This window comes from Candida dubliniensis, chromosome 4 (genome assembly GCF_000026945.1).
Source record: "Candida dubliniensis CD36 chromosome 4, complete sequence".
NCBI lineage: Eukaryota > Fungi > Ascomycota > Pichiomycetes > Serinales > Debaryomycetaceae > Candida > Candida dubliniensis.
In genome coordinates, this window is record NC_012863.1 from 825,693 (window position 1) to 847,438 (window position 21,746).

The following is a 21,746-nucleotide window of genomic DNA, read 5'->3' on the forward strand; positions in this document are numbered from 1 at the left end:
AACTGCATTTGTATGTATATATATATATAGCTTTTTTTTATTAGAATATAGAACCGTCATTATCATCATTATCTTCTTCTATTAAACTATCTAATGCTCTTATAATATTCGGACAATATTTATTGCATAATGCCAATGATTGAATCAATAATGATTGATCTAATCCTTTGAAATTTGAATTATTGGAATTAACAGCAAAATTAGTATTTGAAATTGGAGTAATCACTTTATTATTATAAAAGCTTATAATTAATCCATTTTCTAAAACTTGTTCTTCTTCAAATGATGGATCAAAAATTAAATTTTTCCCAATGACTCCAATAGTAATGAAAATTGGTGGTTGGAACTTACTTGGTTGCCCCTCTTTGGTATCATTTAAATGATAATCTTGTATTAATTTAGCATTTTCCCAGTCATCACTAAATGTAGGTAATTCAGCAATTTCTTCATCATTAACATCACTAATTAATAATGGCAATCTCGTAGTTTTCAAAGCTAAATAATTGGTTAATGAAATTAAACTTAATGGATAACATGAATGACTTATTATAATACAATCAATATATAGTTTAAATGTATACCGGCTCGTCAATTTTAAAACTTCAAATGGGAAATTTTGTTGTAATAAATTGGTTAATTGGAATTTTAAATTGGCAACATAATTTGAATCATCACGATGTCCCACAATATCAATATCCACTTCAATTAGATTCTGTGATTGGTTTTTTTCTTCTTCTTCTTCCAGAATCAATACTACTTTTGATTTGACACTTACAATACATTCACTACCATCTTCAGTTCTTACCCGAGCTGATCCATTAGATCCTGGTAAGAATGAAGTTTTCGCAACTAAAGGACGATATTGATGAATTGATCGTAAATCAGGTCTTATTATTGGTTGTTGAGTTAATGAATCATATAAATATGACTTTTCTGCTGGTGATAGTTGAACCATGCTAAGGTGTATATGGGGTCTATAAGTTTGATGTAATTGATGAAGCGATGGATTTTTTTTCAAGTCTTTTTTTTTTTTTAGGCTCACAGCGTTCGATGATGATGATGATTAGATACACCAAAATAGAATAGAATATAATAAACAATTTAAATACGATTAAATGAATTGATTGCTTAATATTGCCTTTAAACAGTGAAGTTCTCTAATAAGATGGTTACACATTCCAATATTCTTAGCACTTCTGGTATTTCCTCTGTTCTGTTTGCATCATTTTCAAAATACACCAAAAGTTATTTAACTTACGGAATATTAATATCAAATTAAGCAGATTATGTTCAAAAGATATTAAACTGAGATTATAAATCTTAGTCTTATCATTCTAATCATTCAATGAAATGTATATCTATTCATCTCCATTAAATACTTTAATACCGGGTAATTTATTTAGATGAGCCGCACACGCATAAATTTTTCTCACTCTCTGCGAATATTTCAAATCATCATCATCACCATCAACAACAATCGCAGCAAAATTGTTTTAATCAATCAATCATCACTCAATTCATTAATTCAATTAATAATAACTAGAAATGTCCACACTATTTGGAGGTCAGCAACTGACTCAACCTAGTTTGTTTAATAGTTCATTTAATGCGGCATCTTCACAGCAACAGCAACAGAATCAACAACAACAGCAACAACAGCAATCACAACAACAACAATCTCAACAACAACCTCAGCAACAACAGCCACAACTATTCAATACACAACAACATCAACAACAGCAGCAACATCCAATCTGGTTACAAAATCAGAAAAAGAGAACAATACCTAATCATTTAGTTCCTAAAAAGAAACAAAGTTTCCAATTAGGCACCACTAATAATAATAATAAACTTAATTCTAAGAATAAAAATAAAAATGGTAAAAATAGATCCAATAATGGCAACGTGAATGGTGGAGATTCAATAATTTCTAATGATAATGATGAAGGTCAATTTAATTTATTATCATTTGGATCAAAGTTGAATCGTCGAGTAACTAGTGGTAGTGGTAGTGGATCATTATTAGATAGAAACACTAGTATTGCAAGTTTATTTGATAATTCAGTAAGTGATTTATCAAGAATTGATGATAGTTTTATTGTTGGTGGAGATAATACTGTTGATGATATTAATGATGATGGTATTGGTGGTGGTGATGGATTTGGAAATGATTTACCACCAAAGAATTCAATGTATGATTTGAGTATTGGAGGAGGAAGAACAACAAGAGATAAAAATGGAATTAATTCTGATAGTAAATTTGAATCATTTATCAACAAAGATCCTAAATCATTTGATAGTGTTTTCAATAAATTTCAAGAATTTACTCCAATTCTTGATCCTAATAATATTAACACTAATAATACTAATGGAACTAGTAATAGTGGGAATAGATATGATGATGATAAACTGAACCCCATTAATTCTATATTAAATGGTGGTAATAGCAGTACCAGGAATGATCTTCTTCAAAATCAGAAACATTATAATCTGGCAATTATTGTATTTGGATATCCAGAATATTTATCAATTGAAATCATAAAATTTTTCCAAAGTTTTGGAAGAATTTTAGAAAAATTTGATACTACATCAATTACAAGTACTAATAACAATAATAATATTAAAGAAGTTTTAATAAATTTAGCTAACACTAATAACAACAACAACACTGCTAATAAGATTGTTCCTATATTTAGTGGTAAACATTGGATTAAATTAACCTTTGATAATCCCAATTCTGCATTACAAGCATTACAAGAAAATGGTAATGTTTTCAATGGATCAATAATTGGAGTTGTACCTTATCATAAAAGTATTATTGAAAAATTAGAAAATCGGAAAATTTTCATTAATGATGATAATGATATTGGTCTAGGAAATTTAGATATTCCATTAGATAAAATTAATCAAATTATTAATCAACAATCTAAACTTGTTAGTAATGGTGGTGCTGCTACTACCCCCAACAATTTCATCAATAACAACAATGGTAGTAGTGAAACCGTACCTAGTGCAACAACCGGCGGATCATTATATAATCGATTAGATATAAAACCAATTTCTAAAGATCAGATATTTTTAAAAGATAACATTAACGGTACTACTACTACCAATGGTGGAGATTCTCAAAAAGTATCAAATATTGATGGTAATAAAACTACGGATAATAAGGAGAAATTAGGAGTTTGGGGTAATTTATCGAAATATATTTTTGGATTCCATGATTTATAAATGTTTAAAATAATATATATAGAGAGAGAGAAAAAGTTAACTGTTTATTGATTGTAATATTAATATACATATATATATATATATTTATATAGAAAAGTATGTTTGTCTATTCACCTCCATCCAGGTCTTGGTCTTTCAGGAGAATCTGAGGGTCTTCTTCTTGTAGGAGATGGTGATCGATATGAATTTGGATATCCAAATGCATTATACTGTGATTGTTGTAATTGTTGTGGATTAATAGTGTTTGGAGAAGATTGATTATGATAAGTTCCTCGATGTATTGGAGATGGTGATTTAAATGGAGAAAATCTATCTTGATCAGCTATATTACTGTTGTTGTTCATTGTAGTTGCTGTTGCTGTATTGCCAATTCCATCAAATTCTAATCGTGGTTGTCTTGTTGGTGATAATTTATTAGGACTAGTAGGTCTTGAACGTATAGTTCCTGTTGATCTAATTGTTGATGGTGAGTGTAATGAGTTGTTATTAATAGGATTTGAGTATCGACGACCAATAGTAGTGGTGCTACCCCGAGTTGGACTAGGAGTTCTATCATATCGATTAAATGATAAATTGCTATTTAATGATGGTGTTTGAGTTGAATATCTTGATGGTTGAGGTAAATACGTTGATGGTGTATTCATTATTAGGTTTTCATTATTTCTATTGTTGTTATTATTACTATAACGTGGGTTTTGTTGTTGGTGATAACGACGATTTTGATTCCAATTAGAACTAGTATTAAATGCTCTATCATAATATCTAGGATCATCATAATCATCTTGATAACCATCATCATTATCATTATAATGTAAAACACTGTTTGCTCTACTAGTTAATCTCAGATTAATTGCTGTAGAACAAGATGAAGTTGCCGGTTCTAATTCCAATTGTTGAGGTAAAATTTGTGAATCAATATCACCATATTCAGTTATTGGTTTACCTTTAATATCATGAGTTATAAATACTTTCAGTTTACTAAATGCATAAGGTTTTTCATCATTTAAACTAATCAGATAATGAGGTCCCATAGTAGCATCTATCATGGCATCTTTTTTCAATTGATTAACTTTGGGGTTAACGAATTTTTTATTATATTCTTGAAACATTTCTTGATATAAAATTTGTTTATCATTAATTAATTGCAGAAAATTTTCCACAAGTTTATAACAAATTATCATGATTAAACATATTAAAATTATCACATTTAAATAAAAATATGATGGATATGTGATACTATAACTCGAATCACCAGTAAATGTATTATCATTGTTATCACCAATTAAATAATAGACAATATAAAGATTTATTGGATTAAGACCAATAAATAAATACAAGGAAAATTTAGAAGGATTCCAAACATTTAAATGCCAAATTTCATTATCATCAATCAATTCATTAGTTGAATCCATAATAATTGATGATTCATTAAAACTATTTTCTGGTTCTTCCTCTTCTTCTTCTGGTTGCTCATTTTGGAAAAATTTCAATAAAAATGCTAAAATTTCAATAATATATGATAATCTTTCTATTGAAGATTTAAAAACATTTTTCGATTTTGGTTTTAATTTACAATATAATAATCCATAACTTTTCCTTTTAGTAAATAATTTAATACTATTAAATAAACCAATAAATATAATAAACCAATTGAATAATTTTAATCCCCATAAAATAGTAGTTGTAAATGGAGTATCAACAATTTCCGTATCACCAATAGAATTAGCACTTTTTTGTAATTGTTGTAGTTTGCCAGAATTATAAATTATATCATTTTTCAAATTTTCATAATGAATATAATCAGAATCAAACAAGATATTTTGTGATCGTTTATTTATATAATGATAATAATTTAAAATTGATTGAATGATTGAAAAAATTGTGATAAAAATTATACCTAATGGTAAAGCAATGATATAATTATATTCATCCCAATCAATAGATGCATGAAGTTCATGTATATATAAATATAAATCAAATGGGAATGATTGGATTTGTGAAACTAAAGATTGTCGTCTGATATGCTTCCTAGACATTTTAGAGTAGTAATTGTTTTAGCTAGTAAATGGAGATAGGATGATAGGGGTATGTGATAGCAAGTGATAAAAGTATGATTATGATGAAGATGAGTTGGTGAAGGACGGGTTATAAAGAATCAAAATATTTCGTGATAATTAAATTGTTATTGTTCTTGTTCTTTTTTTTTTTTTTTAGTTTAGTTTTATTTTGAAACGCGCCTAATAATTTATTCCCCTCCATCACCACCACCAACCAACCAACCAACCAACCAACCAATTCCCGTTTGATGACATAGAAGAGAATAAAAGTAGGAATAACATAAACTTATAACTTAACCACCCCTTTTTAATTATGTCTGATAAACAAATAAATCAATTCAAATCAATGAATATCAATTTCAGAGATAAATTACGTGAAGCTTATTTAAACAATAAACATGAATTTGATGATCAAGATAATAGAATCATCCAACCATTATTAAATGATGTATTATATTCCAATGGTAGTACTAATAATAATTTACGGGAATCAATAAAGAAAAAATGGGATGGATTAAGTAAAGATATAAATGATATTAATAATAGTCAATTTGATATTCCTTCAGGAAACAATGCGCTGGTGGTGAAAGATAAAAGTGACAATGATCAACAATTGAATAGAGAAGAAGAATTAGGAGGTGGATTGAATGGGAAATATAAAAATGGTGATATTCAACCTCAAAATAAGGCAACAACTATTAATACGAATAATATCAAGTCAAGAATTCCAATGATACCTAATGATAATAAATCACAGGTAAGATTTCAACAACCGTTGAATAATGATGAAGAAATAAATCAATTAAAAAAAACTATTGAATCATTAAATAATAAAATCAAACATCAAATCATTGAAAAGAAAGATATAATTGAGGAATTTCAAACTAAAGAAATTCGTATGATGAAAAATAATCAAAATGAAATTAATAAATTGATTAAAAAATATGAAATTAAATTGAAAAATCAACAACAACAACAACAACAAGACAAACAAACAACCAATGATAATGGTGGTGTTATTATTGACCAATTAGGAATACAAATTGATAAATTAAATAATGAAATTGATAATAAAAATTTACAAATAATACAATTAACTAATCAGGTTTCTAATTTGAAAGATGAAAATTTCAATTTAAAACGAGAGAATAATCGATTAAAACATAGCAATGAATCGCCATCTAAAGAAACTAACCCATCAGATAATTCTGAAAGTCAAGAATTAAGAAAATTGATTGATAATTTGACTAAAGAGAATATTGAATTACGATCACAATATAATCAATTGAAAAATAATAGTGCTAGTAATAGTTTCCAATATGGTAGTGTCCAAGGTGATGATAGTGATGATGAAGAACAAGAAGATCAAGAAGAAGTAAATGGGATTATATCTCGATATAAGGAAGAAGATGATGTTATAGATAGGGTTGCAAAATCAAATAATGGATTAGAATATGATACTCAACGGATATTGAAGAAAGAATATGGTAAAAATCCGAGGATTCCGTCGCCATCATTATCGCCACCAAAACTACAAGCTAAGATTGATGATGATAGCACTACTAGTAAGGGTATGGGAACTGCGGCCAACGAGGCAAAGTTTGAATCGGAGTTAGATTCAGTGACCACAGATTTATTGAAAGTTAAAAAAGAAGAAGAAATAGATACAACTCAACAAATGCTACGCAAACATTGGCACTGATTGTTTCAAGTTATATATAGATAGGAGTTGATATGTTACTAAATATAGCAAATAGAAATGAACAAGAACAACAATGGTATCGGGGTCTAAGAAATTTAAGATTCAGCTGATACAAAACTAAAGTATGGGGCTTGGGAAATATGGTTTGGTTTTGTTGAACAGCGAGAGCGATCATGCGAATCAAAGAACTATTGAATGAATGTATGATTAAAAATTACGAAATGACGCTATTTATAGGTGGCAAAATGGCTAAGAATAGTAGTAGTAGTAGTGGTATTTTCGGCTATTTATTTGTAGTTTCCGAATCAGTTGATATCTACGATTAGTGTGACCAAAATAGAACTCCAAAAGCCCATAAAAGTTGGTCATTTATTGCTATTATCAAAATCTCAATAAGCCATAATAGTTGAAAGATAGTAATAATGAATATGAATTATTTTACAGGAAATAATAGGACCAACTCACATCAAATATTGAAAATGAAACAAAATGTATTATGTAACAGACATCCTCGGCAATAAATTTGATCCGATAAACAACAATAGGAATAATTCTGTTTCCTTCTTCTTTGTTGTTTCATATTGGATCACAATAATGAAAAAAATCAGTCACAAAAAATACCACAGAGAGATTTAAATCAATTTCAACCTGAATATTGGTAATACATTGATGTATAGGTACAACCTTAGGAATAAAAGTAATAACCCTGTATAATAGAAGATCATAGAATCAAATGTGTCAAATAACTAGAGATGTAAGGGGGAGTGGAGGGAAGATGAGAGATTAATAAATTGCTATTAGAAGGAATAATGGTTCATTAACTAAGAAATTAGTGAAGAGCCGCCTGGAACTAAATTTCAAAGACTGTGCTGGTTTTGGTGATGACGGTTAGTAGTGGTGGTTGTTGATGATGATGATGAAAGCTCGGAGCGTGTACGAGTGGACAAAAAAAAAAAAGAGAGAATTGGTCCAGAATCAACGGTTAAGGCGACGAGGACACGATTGGACGAAGGAGATATATTACATCAACCAAGTACCACACTCTATTAATTAAATAATCTTAGAAAAAGAAATATAGTAAATAACGACTGATGTAATTGAACCTGGTAGTTTATCTATACCTAAGATATGGGTGAGAAAGCAACCTCCTCCACACCCCACACCCCCCTTGAATAAAATGCAATAATTAACAGGACGATAGGAAAAAAATAACACTAAAAATGGAAACTGCCGCCCTCGAAGTATTGATTCTAGAACCACCTGCATTGTTCTTTGTACTTCCAATTGAGTTATTTCCTCCTTCTTCCTTCTACCCCCCAACTGTCTATCATTTAATTATCTCCAATCCTTTTTCTTGCTCAGTGTGGGTCTTTTCAAAATCATAATAAACTTCAAATTAATTGATGTAATCTCTATTACGTATAGATGACATAATTATATGTAATTATACAGTAAGCAAGTAAGAATGATAGTTGCTTCTGTCTTTATATGTATCGTATTCTACTACTACTACTAAGGTATTTGAAGAGAAAAAGGGTTAATCTTTGCATAAATGTTCGTTCTCTGTATGTTTCTATTTTTGGTTAAGAATTTTAAGGCGGGATTTTCATTTTTATGACGTCATATCTTCAAACTAATAGAATTCATTCACCCGCAACAACGACAACAACAACAACTACTAAAACTAAAACTAAAACTAAACAAGAAAGGGTAAAAAGATAGAGAAGATCTTCTCTTTATGACTTAACTTCTTAACTGTTATCAAGCCATTCATCACTCTCCCAAACTTGCTTATTTAGAAGGACAAGTTAATTGAATTATTGTCTGGCTTGCATGTATATATATTTTTTGCAACCACACGACAACAACTACTACAACAACGAGTAAATTTTAGGCGTGACTGGAAGTAAGGAAGTACTTACATTAAATTATTATTATTATTATGCATCATGGCTTCCTCTCTTTCATTTCAACTACAACCGCCTACCGCCAACCGCCTTCCATATATATATATATATATGACGTGTTTCCCTCCTACTAGTAAATTTCTCTTTCTCTCTTTTTCTTCAGCAATCCTTTTCTATCAATATTTATTCCTAATACCTAATACTTTTTTTTTTTTAATTTATATTACCTTATCTTGTTAGTGTATATGTGTGTGTGTGCCCGTGTTTACATTACATTATAATCACCATGTCAACTATTGATAATTCTAATACTACTTATCTTCATTCTTGTTACCAAAAACAACAACCTCAAGAACAACAACAATCTAGTCCTAATAAGCTGTCAACAATCCCTAAATTATCTATTCATCCACCTGGACCAACTTCATCTACAAACCCTACTAGTAGTAATAATACTAGTTTCCCATTTATTAGTCCTATTACACCTGGTAGTTTTGATTTCTCCAAACCATGTCCATTATCAGCTGAAACAATTAATAGTAATAACGCTAAATTTACTCCCCTGTTTAAATCACCTTCACCAACAACATTAACTTTCAATCAACTACCCAATAACATCCATAAACAAACTATTGATACATTACAACCAACTCATTATGATTTAATTGTGGATATAAGAGGATATAACCTTTATACTATCAATCGAATAACTAATGCCATCAATTGTTGTATCCCGACAACTTTATTAAAACGGAATTCTACAGGATTGAAAACTATTTTGAATCAACTGATTAATTTGTCATCAGATTTAAAATCAATTATTTTCAATCATTTAGAATCAAATTCTAGTTTATCAAATTTTAAGAAATTAAATATATTAATATATGATCATAATTCTAATTATGATTTTATATCATTTAATTTATATCATACCATATTAAAATTTAATCAATTTCCCAATCATTTTAATATTAGCTACTTGGAAGGTGGGTTTTATCCATTGAAAAATGATATTGAAAAATATCATCATCTAATAGATGATTCTGATATTTCCAATAATAATACTAATTTACCTACAATGAATAATAATTCAAAATTACAACATCGTAAAGCCAAAAGTTTATCTGGTTTAACATTACCAACCATAACCAAAACTACATCAATTAGTAATAATCCTCCTACTTCATCATCAATAAATAATGCTTTTTTACAATCAATTCATAAAAAATCTAATGGTAATAATGAACCAATACTGGAAGAATTACGTAATTATCAATTAAAAATACCTTATAATGATTTACAATATATTCCTAATTGGTTAAATAATGTTCATTTATATGAAAATTTTGAAAAATTAGAAAATTCTGAAAAAACCAGTATCAATAATATCTTCACCAACACTACATCTAAATTAAATCCTATTAATAAACTTGGTGATAATAATGATGATATTATGTCACCATGTTGTATGTCATGTCAAAAAATTGAATTTAATGTACCTAGAGGAATAGAATATGGTTATAAAAATCGATATAAAAATATTTGGCCTTATGATCATTCAAGAGTTAAGCTAGCAGCAGATGCTGCGACAAGTGCCAAGTCTAACAACAACAACAACATCATCACCTCATCAACTAATTGTCAACCATTTATTGATGATTATTTTAATGGGAATTTCATTAATACCAATTCAATAATTCCTAATAATCAATTCACTTATATTGCTACTCAAAAACCTTTAACTTCAACAATTTGTGATTTTTGGAATATAATTAATAATGAAAATATTCAAATTATAATTAATTTAGATTATGAATCAATTAATTATTTCAATTATCATGAATTTGTTAAATTGGTTCAACCAATATCAAAATATAGTAATAATATTATGAAAGTTTATTTGATTAATGAAAAGATTTATTATATACAATATTTATCATGGCCAGATTTTGGTATACCACAAGATTATCAAAGTTTTTTACAATTAATAAATTTGAAAAATAAATTAACTAAACAATTTAATTTGAATAAAAAAATTTTGGTACATTGTTCTGCAGGTTGTGGTCGTACTGGAGTATTTATTACTTTAGATTCTTTAATTCAAGGTATAATAAATAATGATAACCTAGAAGAAGAAGAACAGCAACAACAACAACAACAACAACAACAAGATGTGGTTGTTAAATTGTCGGATAAATTTATATATAAAAGTTCAAAAGATTTAATTTATAAATTAATTCAACATCAAAGAAAACAAAGAATTTCAATGGTACAAAATTATAATCAATTTATTGCTTGTTATGAGATTTTTATTAAATTTTTAATCAATTATGAGAAGAGTCAGAGTAACCAGGATTAGAATCATTTATTATATATATATATTATTATGCATATACACGTATATAAATAGACATTCATTCATTCATTCATTGTTATTTATTTATTGAAATGATATATATTAGTAAATCAAATGACTTTAATGCAAATGCAATGAGTTTAATTACACCAAAACTTGGTTCCAATACTTCCAACTAAGTTTAATTGTTACCCCTCTTGTTCAATACATCATCCTTAACATTAACAATTATCATTAAAACATTGACCCTTCAAGTTCTCTGTTTCGAGTTTGGTTTTGGTTTGGAAATTGTTTTCAATCTAAAATATTCATGGCATTTCTTAACAAAATTAATAGGAATTCCAAATACTGGGTGAATTGGATTTGTGAAATTATCTTCCTCTTCCTTGTTTATATCAATTTGAAATGCTAATGAAAAAGTCTTATCTTGACTAAATTCATAATTATGTTCAAGAATACTAAGTCCAGATAAACTATAATTTGTATGATAATAATCAACTTGTTTCCCTGGTTTATCTTTAAATCCTCCTGTTTCTTCTTGGGCTATAATTAATAAATATTGTTGCAATTTCTCTTCATCAAATATTTTAACACTATGATTAACTTGTCCTTGTGAGCGTACTATCAATTGCAACAAGGGTGATAATCCACCTATCCAAAATCCATAACATGCATCCACTAATTTATTAGTTCTCCCATCAACTCCTCCTTCTAATTCATGTTGTCTATAAACACTCCATTCTAATAATTTCCCCCAATCAATATTAGTAGTGGACAACTCAGAGGAAAACTGTTTCCAATCATTATATAATAAGAAATAACTTGCTAATGCACAATAAGTATAACCTCCATGAGCTTCAGTATTAGGTATATTACTGAATCCTCCTTCATAAGTTTGACATGAATTAAGCCAATTTTCAACCCCATCAATCAATGGATCAACCAGTTCTATAGAGTTGTCGTCTTCATAATTGGTAAGATTTAATAAATTTATGATTATCAAGGCACAATAAGTTGATCGAGCATCCATTTCTCCATTTTCATGCATTATAAATGATGCCCCACCACTACCAACATTTTTTTTCAAAGTTAATAACCAATCACGAATTAATTCTCTTAAAGAATTTAATAATTCATATTGATCAGTTAAAATTAATGTTAATATTGCTGCATATGTCGATGCTAAATGACCCAATTGATTAATCCCACCACCAATCCCATCAAAAACACCACTAGACAGGGTGTCTGGATAATTTATACATTTAGAAATCTTATCAACAATTAAATCCAATATTGATTGATTGATTTCCAAAGTGGGGTTTTGTATAAGATAATAAGAATTAAGTAACCAATAAATCATCCATGAATGATTCACATCTAATACTTGATACCCTGATGACATTGGATTAGTTAATGATGATAAAATATATTTTAAATGAGCATCAATATAAAAATGGTTCAACTCGTCCTCATCATTGTCGTCGTCATCATCGTCATCGTCATCGTTGTCATTTTGGGGTTGATGATTATGTGTCTTTGAATAATATTCATTTAATATAATCAATTCTAAATCCATTTGTGATTCTACTGTGGGTGAGAAATATTTTGTTATATCAATAATTGGTGATTTATATACATGAAGTTTATCGTTGGGATTTGAGTTTGAGTAGAAACTTGTATTAATAGTACAATTAGAATTAAATGATTCAATGATTTGTGATTCATTAGTAAATAATTCTGTGGTTTCAGTAGATATCTGGTTGTTGTTATTGTTAATTTTCATAGTTTTTGTCTTAATCTTTGTCTTGGGACTAGTTCTTGTTCTTGTTTTAGTTTTAGTATTAGTTTTAGTTCTAACTCTGTTGATTGAGCTATTGGAATCGCTGCTAACTGTTGGGGTTTTCCGTTGAGAATTTATAATGTTTAATAAATAATTAATTTTATCATTAGGATCTTGACTCTGACTCATTATTTATACATATCTATTAGTGTTGTTTCAGTGTGGTTAGTTAATGAAAGATATGTGGTGTTTCAACTTTGAAATGATTGAATGAATGATTGAATGAATTTGTCGGAAATGAAAAAATAAAATTCTTGCAACCCACTCTCTCTCTCTCTTTCACTCTTCTGAAGCAAAATGAATTCTCATTGGAAAAAGTTTAATTATGAAACAATCTTCAAACTAAAATTACTTACTTTGTCATAATATACAAAAAAAAGTTTATGAAGTTTTTAAGAAGAATAGGTTATGATATTATTATTGAGTATTGGGGGGTGGCAGAGGGTAGATGAAATTACTTGAAATAGCCATGACAATGATAACAACTTATAAGATTGCATATATGTACATAATTTTGATGATTGATTGTTTTATATTAAATTTCAATTTCAATTTGAAATCTTGATATTATAATAAACACTCCAACCTCAAATTGGTATAAGGTATCATCCAATGCATTATGATAAAACCCAATATATTCAATCAAAGATAAAAAAAAAAAAAAATACCTTTCAGTACTATCATAACAGACAATACAGCCCATTTCAAAGATAAATTAATCCTTTTACATTGATATTTATATCTTGTAGTCATACGTTAACTGTCAAATTGTTTCATGGTTTCAAAAAGTGTCGATAAAACTTCCCACTGAAGTTATCTCCATAATCGGTGCGTATATTACCAGAGTCATTATTACTTCTCATCAATAAGAAACATAGTTGTTTCTATGGTTTTGTCAAATGTAAATATTATTACATACACGGGCCAACACTAAGACAAGTATTGGTTTCTCCAATGGCACCAATACGCAAAAGAGAGTTGTTGTCCGTAGAAATAACGTGGGCTGCTTTGAAAATGTTTCCCATAAAGAACAATCTCTGAGTATTAACGGTTAATATTCCCTTATCAAGGCTTTAACAGTAGTAGTAATATTTTCTTGAGTGACAAGTGTGAGGTAGCAATCAACTTTGAACCTGGTTCATATCAATCTTGTTTTTCAGTGGGAGTAGCAAAAAGAAGCTTGAAATGTTGTATTAAAACAAGTAGCATAAACTGTTTCATCAATAGAAAAACTCAAGATAACTTGAAAAAAAGAAAACTTGGTCTTCTTCTTCTTCTTCTTCTTTATATGTTGGTGGTTTTGATAATGCGTTATCAATTGTAAGATAGAAATCACGTGATGTATAATTTCTGGTGCAGGAATTTTTTAGCCAAAATCACACTCAAGCCAACAAGAAATATTGGTTTGACAAATCTCACATTATATTATAAATTTGTTTCTTTAAAGATTTAAAAACATCAGTAACTGGTTTAATAATTCATATTTGTTTATGTATAATAGTGTAAAGCAATACTAAAGGTTAAGGTACTGAATATTTTTAATTTATTTAAATCAATTAAGGAATCGCCACAGGAAAAGTCTTAATTCAAGCCCAACCCCCACCCCCAGTTTCCTTCAAACAAAGAAATTTATAATCTCAATTATACCATCCTGAATTAAACAAACAAAGAATATGTCATCATCGATATCTGATTGGATCGGGAGTTTTTTCCAACCATCAACAACTTATCAAAGAGTTGGGAATAATAGTAATACTAATATACCAGGATCTTTCCCCACTGAAGAATCAAATTCACCATTGCCATCATCAAGAATCAATTCAGTATTCAATTCACAAACAATAAATTCAACTTTCCGTAATTTATCTTCTTGGCTTAATTATTTATTAATTCAACCATTGATTATTATCATATTAATAATATTTCGAATATTATCCACGATTATTAATGTTATTTATTTTCAAAATCAATCAACTTCAATAGTGAATGGGAGTGGCAGTAGAGATAGTATTACAAACAATAATAATAGTCGATATGAAATTGTCGATCCAGTGGCTAAAGCTAGTAAATTTATTAGAGATTTGGAAGATAATTTACAACCACCACTGATTTTGCAAGGGAATAATACTAATGGTGGTAGTGGTGGAAATGTGGTTAATGATACACACTCACCGGTAACACTGGCAACTGGTACAGCAACAGCAACAGCAACAGCAACAGCCACCACAATATCTGCTAGTGAAAGATTGCCACCATTTTTCCAAGGAAGTTATACTCAAGCATTATATATGGCTACGAAAAGAGGGAAATTTTTATTTGTTTATTTAACTAATCCTCATAATGAAAATGCTAATGGAATTTTCAATAATATTATTACCAATGAAATGTTTTTAAAAATTTTCCAAACTAATGAAAATATAATTATATGGGGAGGAGATTTAACTAATCCTGAAGCTTATCAATTAGCCAATAGTCTTGCGGTTACTAAATTTCCATTTTTAGGATTATTATGTTTGACAAGATCACTGAAAATGACTCCTGAAGGACCAAGGAAAACTGCTAGTAAATTATCATTAGTTAGTAAAATCCAAGGGAATATAATTAATAATCATAATTCAAGACAATTTCAAACCCAAAATGGAAATGTTGATGATGGTGATGGTGATGATGATAATAATAATTTTGTATCAGTGGCTAATGAATTGATTAAAAAGAAATTTTTAACGAAAATTACTAAATATTCTCCAGAATTAAATTTAATTCGTCAAGAATTACAAGATAAATATATGAGTCAAATATTATTAAAACAACAAGAATTAAATTATCAAAAATCATTACAAGCTGATAAATTGAAAAAACAACAGAAACAATATGATACATTATCTAAACAATATTTAATTTATCAATTAGATAGATTTGAAAAATATTTAACCAAAGATCAAACGAGTAATGATGGTAATAATATAGCAAGAATTGCTATTAAATTAACTAATGGGACTAGAGTCACAGGGTATTTCCCATCGGATAATTCCATTGAAGATATATTTATATTTGTTGAATTAATTAATCGAGGTTATTTAAATCCAATTTCTACTTCAACTACAACTACAACTACAACCCCCCATCATTCAGTGATTTCAACATTAACTGAATCTCAAGCATTAATAAAATTTAAAAATTTTAAATTAATTTATAAATTTAAATTATTATCACCATTACCTCCCAAAATTTGTTTAAATGATGAATTATCTAAAGATATTATCATGAAAATTAATCAATTTGATATAATTTATCCAAATGGTTTATTAATAGTTGAAGATATACAAAATTAATTAATTAAATAATCTATATATATATATATATATAGTATAACTATTTCTTTTTAATCTTATTAGTGGTACTACTACTGTTACCACCGGTATGACTTTTCTTTTTATCTTTCTTTTTTTTCAATCCCATAAAACCAGTTTTTAATATTTGAATATATTGATCCCAAAATTCATTCAATTGATTTATTTCAACCACCGTTGATATTTTAACTCTTTCTTTTTCTTTATTGATGGTTTTGGTTTTGGTTTTGGTTTTACTTTTATTATCACTTGAATTCATTGATAATCTAATTAATAAAGGATATTTCGAATCATTATTAATCGTATTGGTGGTTGTGTTTGTCGTGGTGGTTTTTGGATGTGGGGTGATTACATTGGTTGGCAAATCATTTATACCTTCTTCTGTAGTTGTTATTGATGATGATGATGATGATGATAATCTCTTTTGAGTTAAATATATTGATGATTTACCATTATTTGATTGGGTCAAAGTTTCCACTTGTTTCAAAAATTGTGAATTATCCAATCTTGTCATAATTCTTTAAGGAGATTTGTTTATTTGTTTTAATTGTAATCTATTCAAATGTAAGGAATGAACCGATTGGTATGAGTTTCTTGTTTATATGTGGTATTAAACTAATATGTGGAATTGGAAAGGGAAAAAAAAAAAAAAATTTTTCTTTCAACACTGAACCAAAAAAAAAAAAAAAATATCCAAACTTGTCTTAAAATCCAGTTCAAAATGTGAAAAACACCATCTTATCCATACCAATCTATTCATACCTTATAATAAATATTATTATTATTATTATTATTAAACCTATTAAACCTTTTAAAAAAAGCAAAAATCAATCAATCAATAAATCATATTACAATATTTTTTCTACTATTTTCTCTCTCTCTCTAATTTTACATACTACTTCCTAATGAATACTGGTGATTAAATCATTAGCATCAACTGAATCACCTTCATGAATCAAAATATCACCAATTTCTCCAGAACAAGGAGCACTAATAACCATTTCCATTTTCATAGCTGATAATACGGCAATTGGATCACCTTTAGCAATTTGTTGATGTTTATGAGCTCTAATTTCAATTACTACACCAGCCATTGGTGCACCAACTTCATTTGGTAATGAAGCTTTTGGTCTAGTTTTCAGTTCAACAGAAACAGTTTTATCTTCCACTGAAACTGATCTCATTTCACCATTTAATTCGAAAAATACTTCTCTAGTACCAGTTTTATCAGAAACATCCCCAACAGCCATTAATTTAATAATTAATGTTTTACCTTGTTCAATATCAACGGTTAATTCTTCACCAATATTACATGGTTTAAGGAAATATCTAGTTGGTAATACTGATAAATCACCATATTTATCAACAATTTTTCTAAATTGTTCAAATACTTTAGGATACATAACATAAGAAGCAATATCAGTTTCAGTGATTTGAGTTCCATAACGTGATGTTAATTCTTCTTTAATGGCAGTAAAATCAACTGGTGGTAAAGTTAATCCTGGTCTTTGATCTAATTTTTGACGTTTATTACCCAAAATATTAGTTCTTAATGGTTCAGGAAATCCTCCATATGGTGTCCCCATTAATCCTTGGAAAAAATCTAATACTGAATCAGGGAAATCTAATTCTGATGCTAATCTATTAACATCTTCTTCTGTTAAAGTATTACTCACCATAAATTGAGCTAAATCTCCAACAACTTTTGATGTTGGAGTGACTTTAACTAAATCACCTAATATTTGATTAGCAATTTTATAAGTTTCTTTAGTTTGAACCCATTTAGTACCTAAACCTAATTGTTGAGCTTGAAATAATAAATTAGTTAATTGACCTCCAGGAATTTCATGTTGATAAACTTCAGGATCAGGTCCTTTCAAATCAGCATCAAAACATGAATATAATAATCTCATTTGAGCCCAATAATTATCTAATTCTCTAATCATAGATTCTGAAAGTCCAGTTTCAATAGATCCTTCTAATGAAGCTAAAATGGCACTAATTGAAGGTTGAGAAGTTAATCCTGACATTGAATTTGAAGCAGCATCAACAACATCAGCTCCAGCAATAGCACTTGCTGTCATTGATGCAACACCAGTACCAGCAGAATCATGAGTATGAACATGAATTGGTAAATCAGGATAACGATTTCTAATTTCTCCAATTAATAATTTAGCAGCTGCTGGTTTTAAAGTACCAGCCATATCTTTAATTCCTAAGAAATGAGTACCCATTTTAACAATTTCATCAACAACATTTAAATAATATTGTAAATTATATTTTTTACCTGGTTTCATCATATCACCAGAATAACAAACAGTAGCTTCCACTACTCCACCAGCTTTTTTAACAGCATCCATCCCCACTTTTAATTGATCTAAATCATTTAATGCATCAAATACTCGGAAAATATCCACTCCATTGTCTTTAGCTTCTTTAACAAATTGATCAATAGCATTATCTGGTAATGATGAATAAGCAACACCATTTGCACCTCTTAAAAGCATTTGGAAAGGGATATTGGGTACTAAAGCTCTTAATTTTCTTAATCTAGCCCATGGATCTTCATAAAGAAATCTCATACAAACATCAAAAGTGGCTCCACCCCAACATTCTAATGAAAAAGCTCCTTTTAATGCATGAGCTGTAGTGGGAGCAATATTTAATAAATCAATGGTTCTAACTCTAGTGGCTAATAATGATTGATGAGCATCTCTCCAAGTAGTATCAGTAATTAAAGTACCATTAAATTGTCGAACTTTTTTAGCAAATACTTCAGGACCTTCTTCAAGTAATACTTGTCTCCAACCACGAGGTGGAGGAGTATGATCAACATCAATAGTAATACCAGTTTTAGGTTCATGAATCTCTGGAATAATAGCATCAGTATCTAATTTAGGATACCCCACTTGACCTTTAATTGATGATCCATTAACAACAAGATCAGCCAAATATAATAACATTTTCGTGGCTCTATTTTGAGAACTAATCATTTGGAAAAGTGATGGAGTATCATCGATAAAAGTTGTCCAACAATCACCAGTAATAAATATTTCATTAGTTAAAAGTGCTAATAAAAATGGAATATTAGTTTTAACACCTCTAATTCTAAATTCAATTAAAGCTCTCAACATTTTTCTTCGAGCAATTTCATAAGTTGAACCGGAACAAGAACATTTAACTAACATTGAATCATAATGAGGAGAAATAATTGATCCAACAAATCCATTACCACCATCTAATCTAACTCCATTACCACCAGCTGATCTATAAACTTCAATTTTACCAGTATCAGGTTGGAAATTTTTAGTTGGATCTTCAGTAGTAATTCTACATTGAATAGCAAAACCTCTAGTAGTGATTTTATCTTGTAATAATCCCAATTGTTGTAATGAAGCTCCAGCAGCAATTTGAATTTGAGCAGCAACAATATCAACACCAGTGATTTCTTCAGTAATAGTATGTTCAACTTGAATTCTTGGATTAATTTCAATAAAATAATGTCTATTTTGTTCATCAACTAAAAATTCGGCGGTACCGGCATTTCTATAATTGGCACTTTTAGCTAATTTAACGGCATCAGTTAAAATGGCATCACGAACCAGTTTAGGTAAATTTTTCGCTGGAGCAATTTCAACAACTTTTTGATGTCTTCTTTGTACTGAACAATCTCTTTCAAATAAATGAATGACATTACCATAATTATCAGCTAATAATTGAACTTCAATATGTTTTGGTTTATCTAAAAATCTTTCAATAAAACGAGTACCATTACCAAAAGCAGTTTTAGCTTCTGAAGTTGCTCGTTTAAAAGCATCTTCAATATCATCACCTTCACGAACAACTCTCATACCTCTACCACCACCACCAAATGCTGCTTTAATAATAACTGGTAATCCATATTTTTCAACAAATTTTTTTGCTTCATCAACTGATTCAATAGGACCAGGAGTACCAGGAACTACGGGGACATTATTTTCAAGAGCTAAAGTTCTAGCACTAACTTTATCACCAACAGAATCAATAGTTTTATAAGATGGACCAATCCAAATTAATCCATTTTCTTCAACTTTTTTAGCAAATTCACTATTTTCTGAAAGGAAACCATAACCGGGATGAATCATATTAACATTATGTTTTAAAGCAATTTGAATAATTTCATCAATTTGTAAATAAGCTCCAACAGGAGAAAATTGACCTTTTTTACCAATAACATAAGATTCATCAGCTTTTAAACGATGCATAGATAATCTATCTTCATGAGAATAAATGGCAACGGTTTGCATAGATAATTCATGAGCAGTTCTAAAAATTCTAATGGGGATTTCCCCTCTATTGGCTACTAATATTTTATTCATTGGACCTAAAACAGTGGATTCTCTTCTCATTTGATTAATTCTTGCATCTTGACTAGTTGCCTTTTGAAGAGATGTCATAATGTAGGGGGGTTGAAGGGGTGAAGGGGTATGTGTGAGGAAAATGGAAATGGAAAGAAATGAAAAATAAATAAAATAAATTAAAATAAGATAAAATGAATAAGTAGAAAGTAAAATGAATGAAAAAGAAAAGAAAAAGAAAAGAAAAGAAAAATTATTGTCTTGAATTGAATGAAAGAATAAATTGATTGATATTTATATTAAAAATTGATAAAACAAAAAAAAATACCCACCCATCCCATCCAATAAGTGTAAGTGAATTTTGGGAAGGAGGGAAGGAAGGAAGGAGGGAGGAACAAACGAAAAAAAAAAAAAAAAAAAAAAATTGAATCAAATTAAATATTTTCAATTGGATGTTGCAAATCACAATTTACAATATATTAATTACCTTACACCCCTCCAAACAATATATATATGTCTGGATTGTTTTCACTTTTATGATGTGATAGAACAATCAATTGAATATATACTGATTGATTACTCTACTTCTGTTGTTGTTGGTTTATTTGTTGTAGTCTTTCTGGTGTGATCAACACACTTTACTATTACACCTGTATATAAAACTTACTACACTCCGTTGTCGCCTAGAGGATGCACAAAGGAAAATAAAAAAAAAAAAAACTCCGAAAGTGTTTTTTTTTTTTTGGTTTGTTTGACTTGTTTAATTCCATTCTGTGTTATATTCTTCATTCCAATTAATTTGAAAAATGACTCAATCCATTAATAGTAAAGTATTCTTTTTATTGAACTTTGAATCAATTGGAGGGGGGGTTTAAAATAGTTTTAATCTTTTTATATTGTATTGATAAGTTTTCTCTGAAAGAAAATAATTATTGCCCTTATACTTTAATCTCTCTTATCAATTTT

General features: G+C 28.7%; 9 protein-coding genes across 9 annotated transcripts; 4 read left to right on the forward strand and 5 right to left on the reverse strand. All coding sequences in view use genetic code 12, as the record gives it.

The window, feature by feature from the left end:
* Positions 1-40: 40 nt before the first annotated feature.
* CD36_43580 (exosome complex exonuclease rrp42 (ec 3.1.13.-) (ribosomal rna processing protein 42)) lies at positions 41-955 on the reverse strand (the record flags this gene model as incomplete). Its single annotated transcript, XM_002419971.1, has 1 exon — positions 41-955. The coding sequence occupies one exon, from the start codon at positions 953-955 to the stop codon at positions 41-43; it is 915 nt and encodes a 304-aa protein (XP_002420016.1).
* Positions 956-1,545: 590 nt separating this feature from the next.
* On the forward strand, positions 1,546-3,231 carry CD36_43590 (nuclear pore complex subunit, putative; the record flags this gene model as incomplete). The annotated part of the gene is made up of 1 exon (XM_002419972.1): positions 1,546-3,231. One exon carries the CDS (start codon positions 1,546-1,548, stop codon positions 3,229-3,231), a length of 1,686 nt encoding a protein of 561 aa, XP_002420017.1.
* Positions 3,232-3,341: 110 nt separating this feature from the next.
* On the reverse strand, positions 3,342-5,267 carry CD36_43600 (conserved hypothetical protein; the record flags this gene model as incomplete). The annotated part of the gene is made up of 1 exon (XM_002419973.1): positions 3,342-5,267. One exon carries the CDS (start codon positions 5,265-5,267, stop codon positions 3,342-3,344), a length of 1,926 nt encoding a protein of 641 aa, XP_002420018.1.
* Positions 5,268-5,601: 334 nt separating this feature from the next.
* CD36_43610 (intracellular protein transport protein, putative) lies at positions 5,602-6,990 on the forward strand (the record flags this gene model as incomplete). Its single annotated transcript, XM_002419974.1, has 1 exon — positions 5,602-6,990. One exon carries the CDS (start codon positions 5,602-5,604, stop codon positions 6,988-6,990), a length of 1,389 nt encoding a protein of 462 aa, XP_002420019.1.
* Positions 6,991-9,183: 2,193 nt separating this feature from the next.
* CD36_43620 (tyrosine-protein phosphatase, putative) lies at positions 9,184-11,256 on the forward strand (the record flags this gene model as incomplete). Its single annotated transcript, XM_002419975.1, has 1 exon — positions 9,184-11,256. The coding sequence occupies one exon, from the start codon at positions 9,184-9,186 to the stop codon at positions 11,254-11,256; it is 2,073 nt and encodes a 690-aa protein (XP_002420020.1).
* Positions 11,257-11,503: 247 nt separating this feature from the next.
* CD36_43630 (protein farnesyltransferase subunit beta, putative) lies at positions 11,504-13,222 on the reverse strand (the record flags this gene model as incomplete). The annotated part of the gene is made up of 1 exon (XM_002419976.1): positions 11,504-13,222. The coding sequence occupies one exon, from the start codon at positions 13,220-13,222 to the stop codon at positions 11,504-11,506; it is 1,719 nt and encodes a 572-aa protein (XP_002420021.1).
* Positions 13,223-14,766: 1,544 nt separating this feature from the next.
* On the forward strand, positions 14,767-16,425 carry CD36_43640 (UBX domain-containing protein, putative; the record flags this gene model as incomplete). Its single annotated transcript, XM_002419977.1, has 1 exon — positions 14,767-16,425. The coding sequence occupies one exon, from the start codon at positions 14,767-14,769 to the stop codon at positions 16,423-16,425; it is 1,659 nt and encodes a 552-aa protein (XP_002420022.1).
* A 40-nt stretch (positions 16,426-16,465) lies between these two features.
* Positions 16,466-16,957, reverse strand: CD36_43650 (signal recognition particle (SRP) subunit, putative; the record flags this gene model as incomplete). Its single annotated transcript, XM_002419978.1, has 1 exon — positions 16,466-16,957. One exon carries the CDS (start codon positions 16,955-16,957, stop codon positions 16,466-16,468), a length of 492 nt encoding a protein of 163 aa, XP_002420023.1.
* A 388-nt stretch (positions 16,958-17,345) lies between these two features.
* CD36_43660 (pyruvate carboxylase isoform, putative) lies at positions 17,346-20,879 on the reverse strand (the record flags this gene model as incomplete). The annotated part of the gene is made up of 1 exon (XM_002419979.1): positions 17,346-20,879. One exon carries the CDS (start codon positions 20,877-20,879, stop codon positions 17,346-17,348), a length of 3,534 nt encoding a protein of 1,177 aa, XP_002420024.1.
* Between the last annotated feature and the right edge of the window lie 867 nt (positions 20,880-21,746).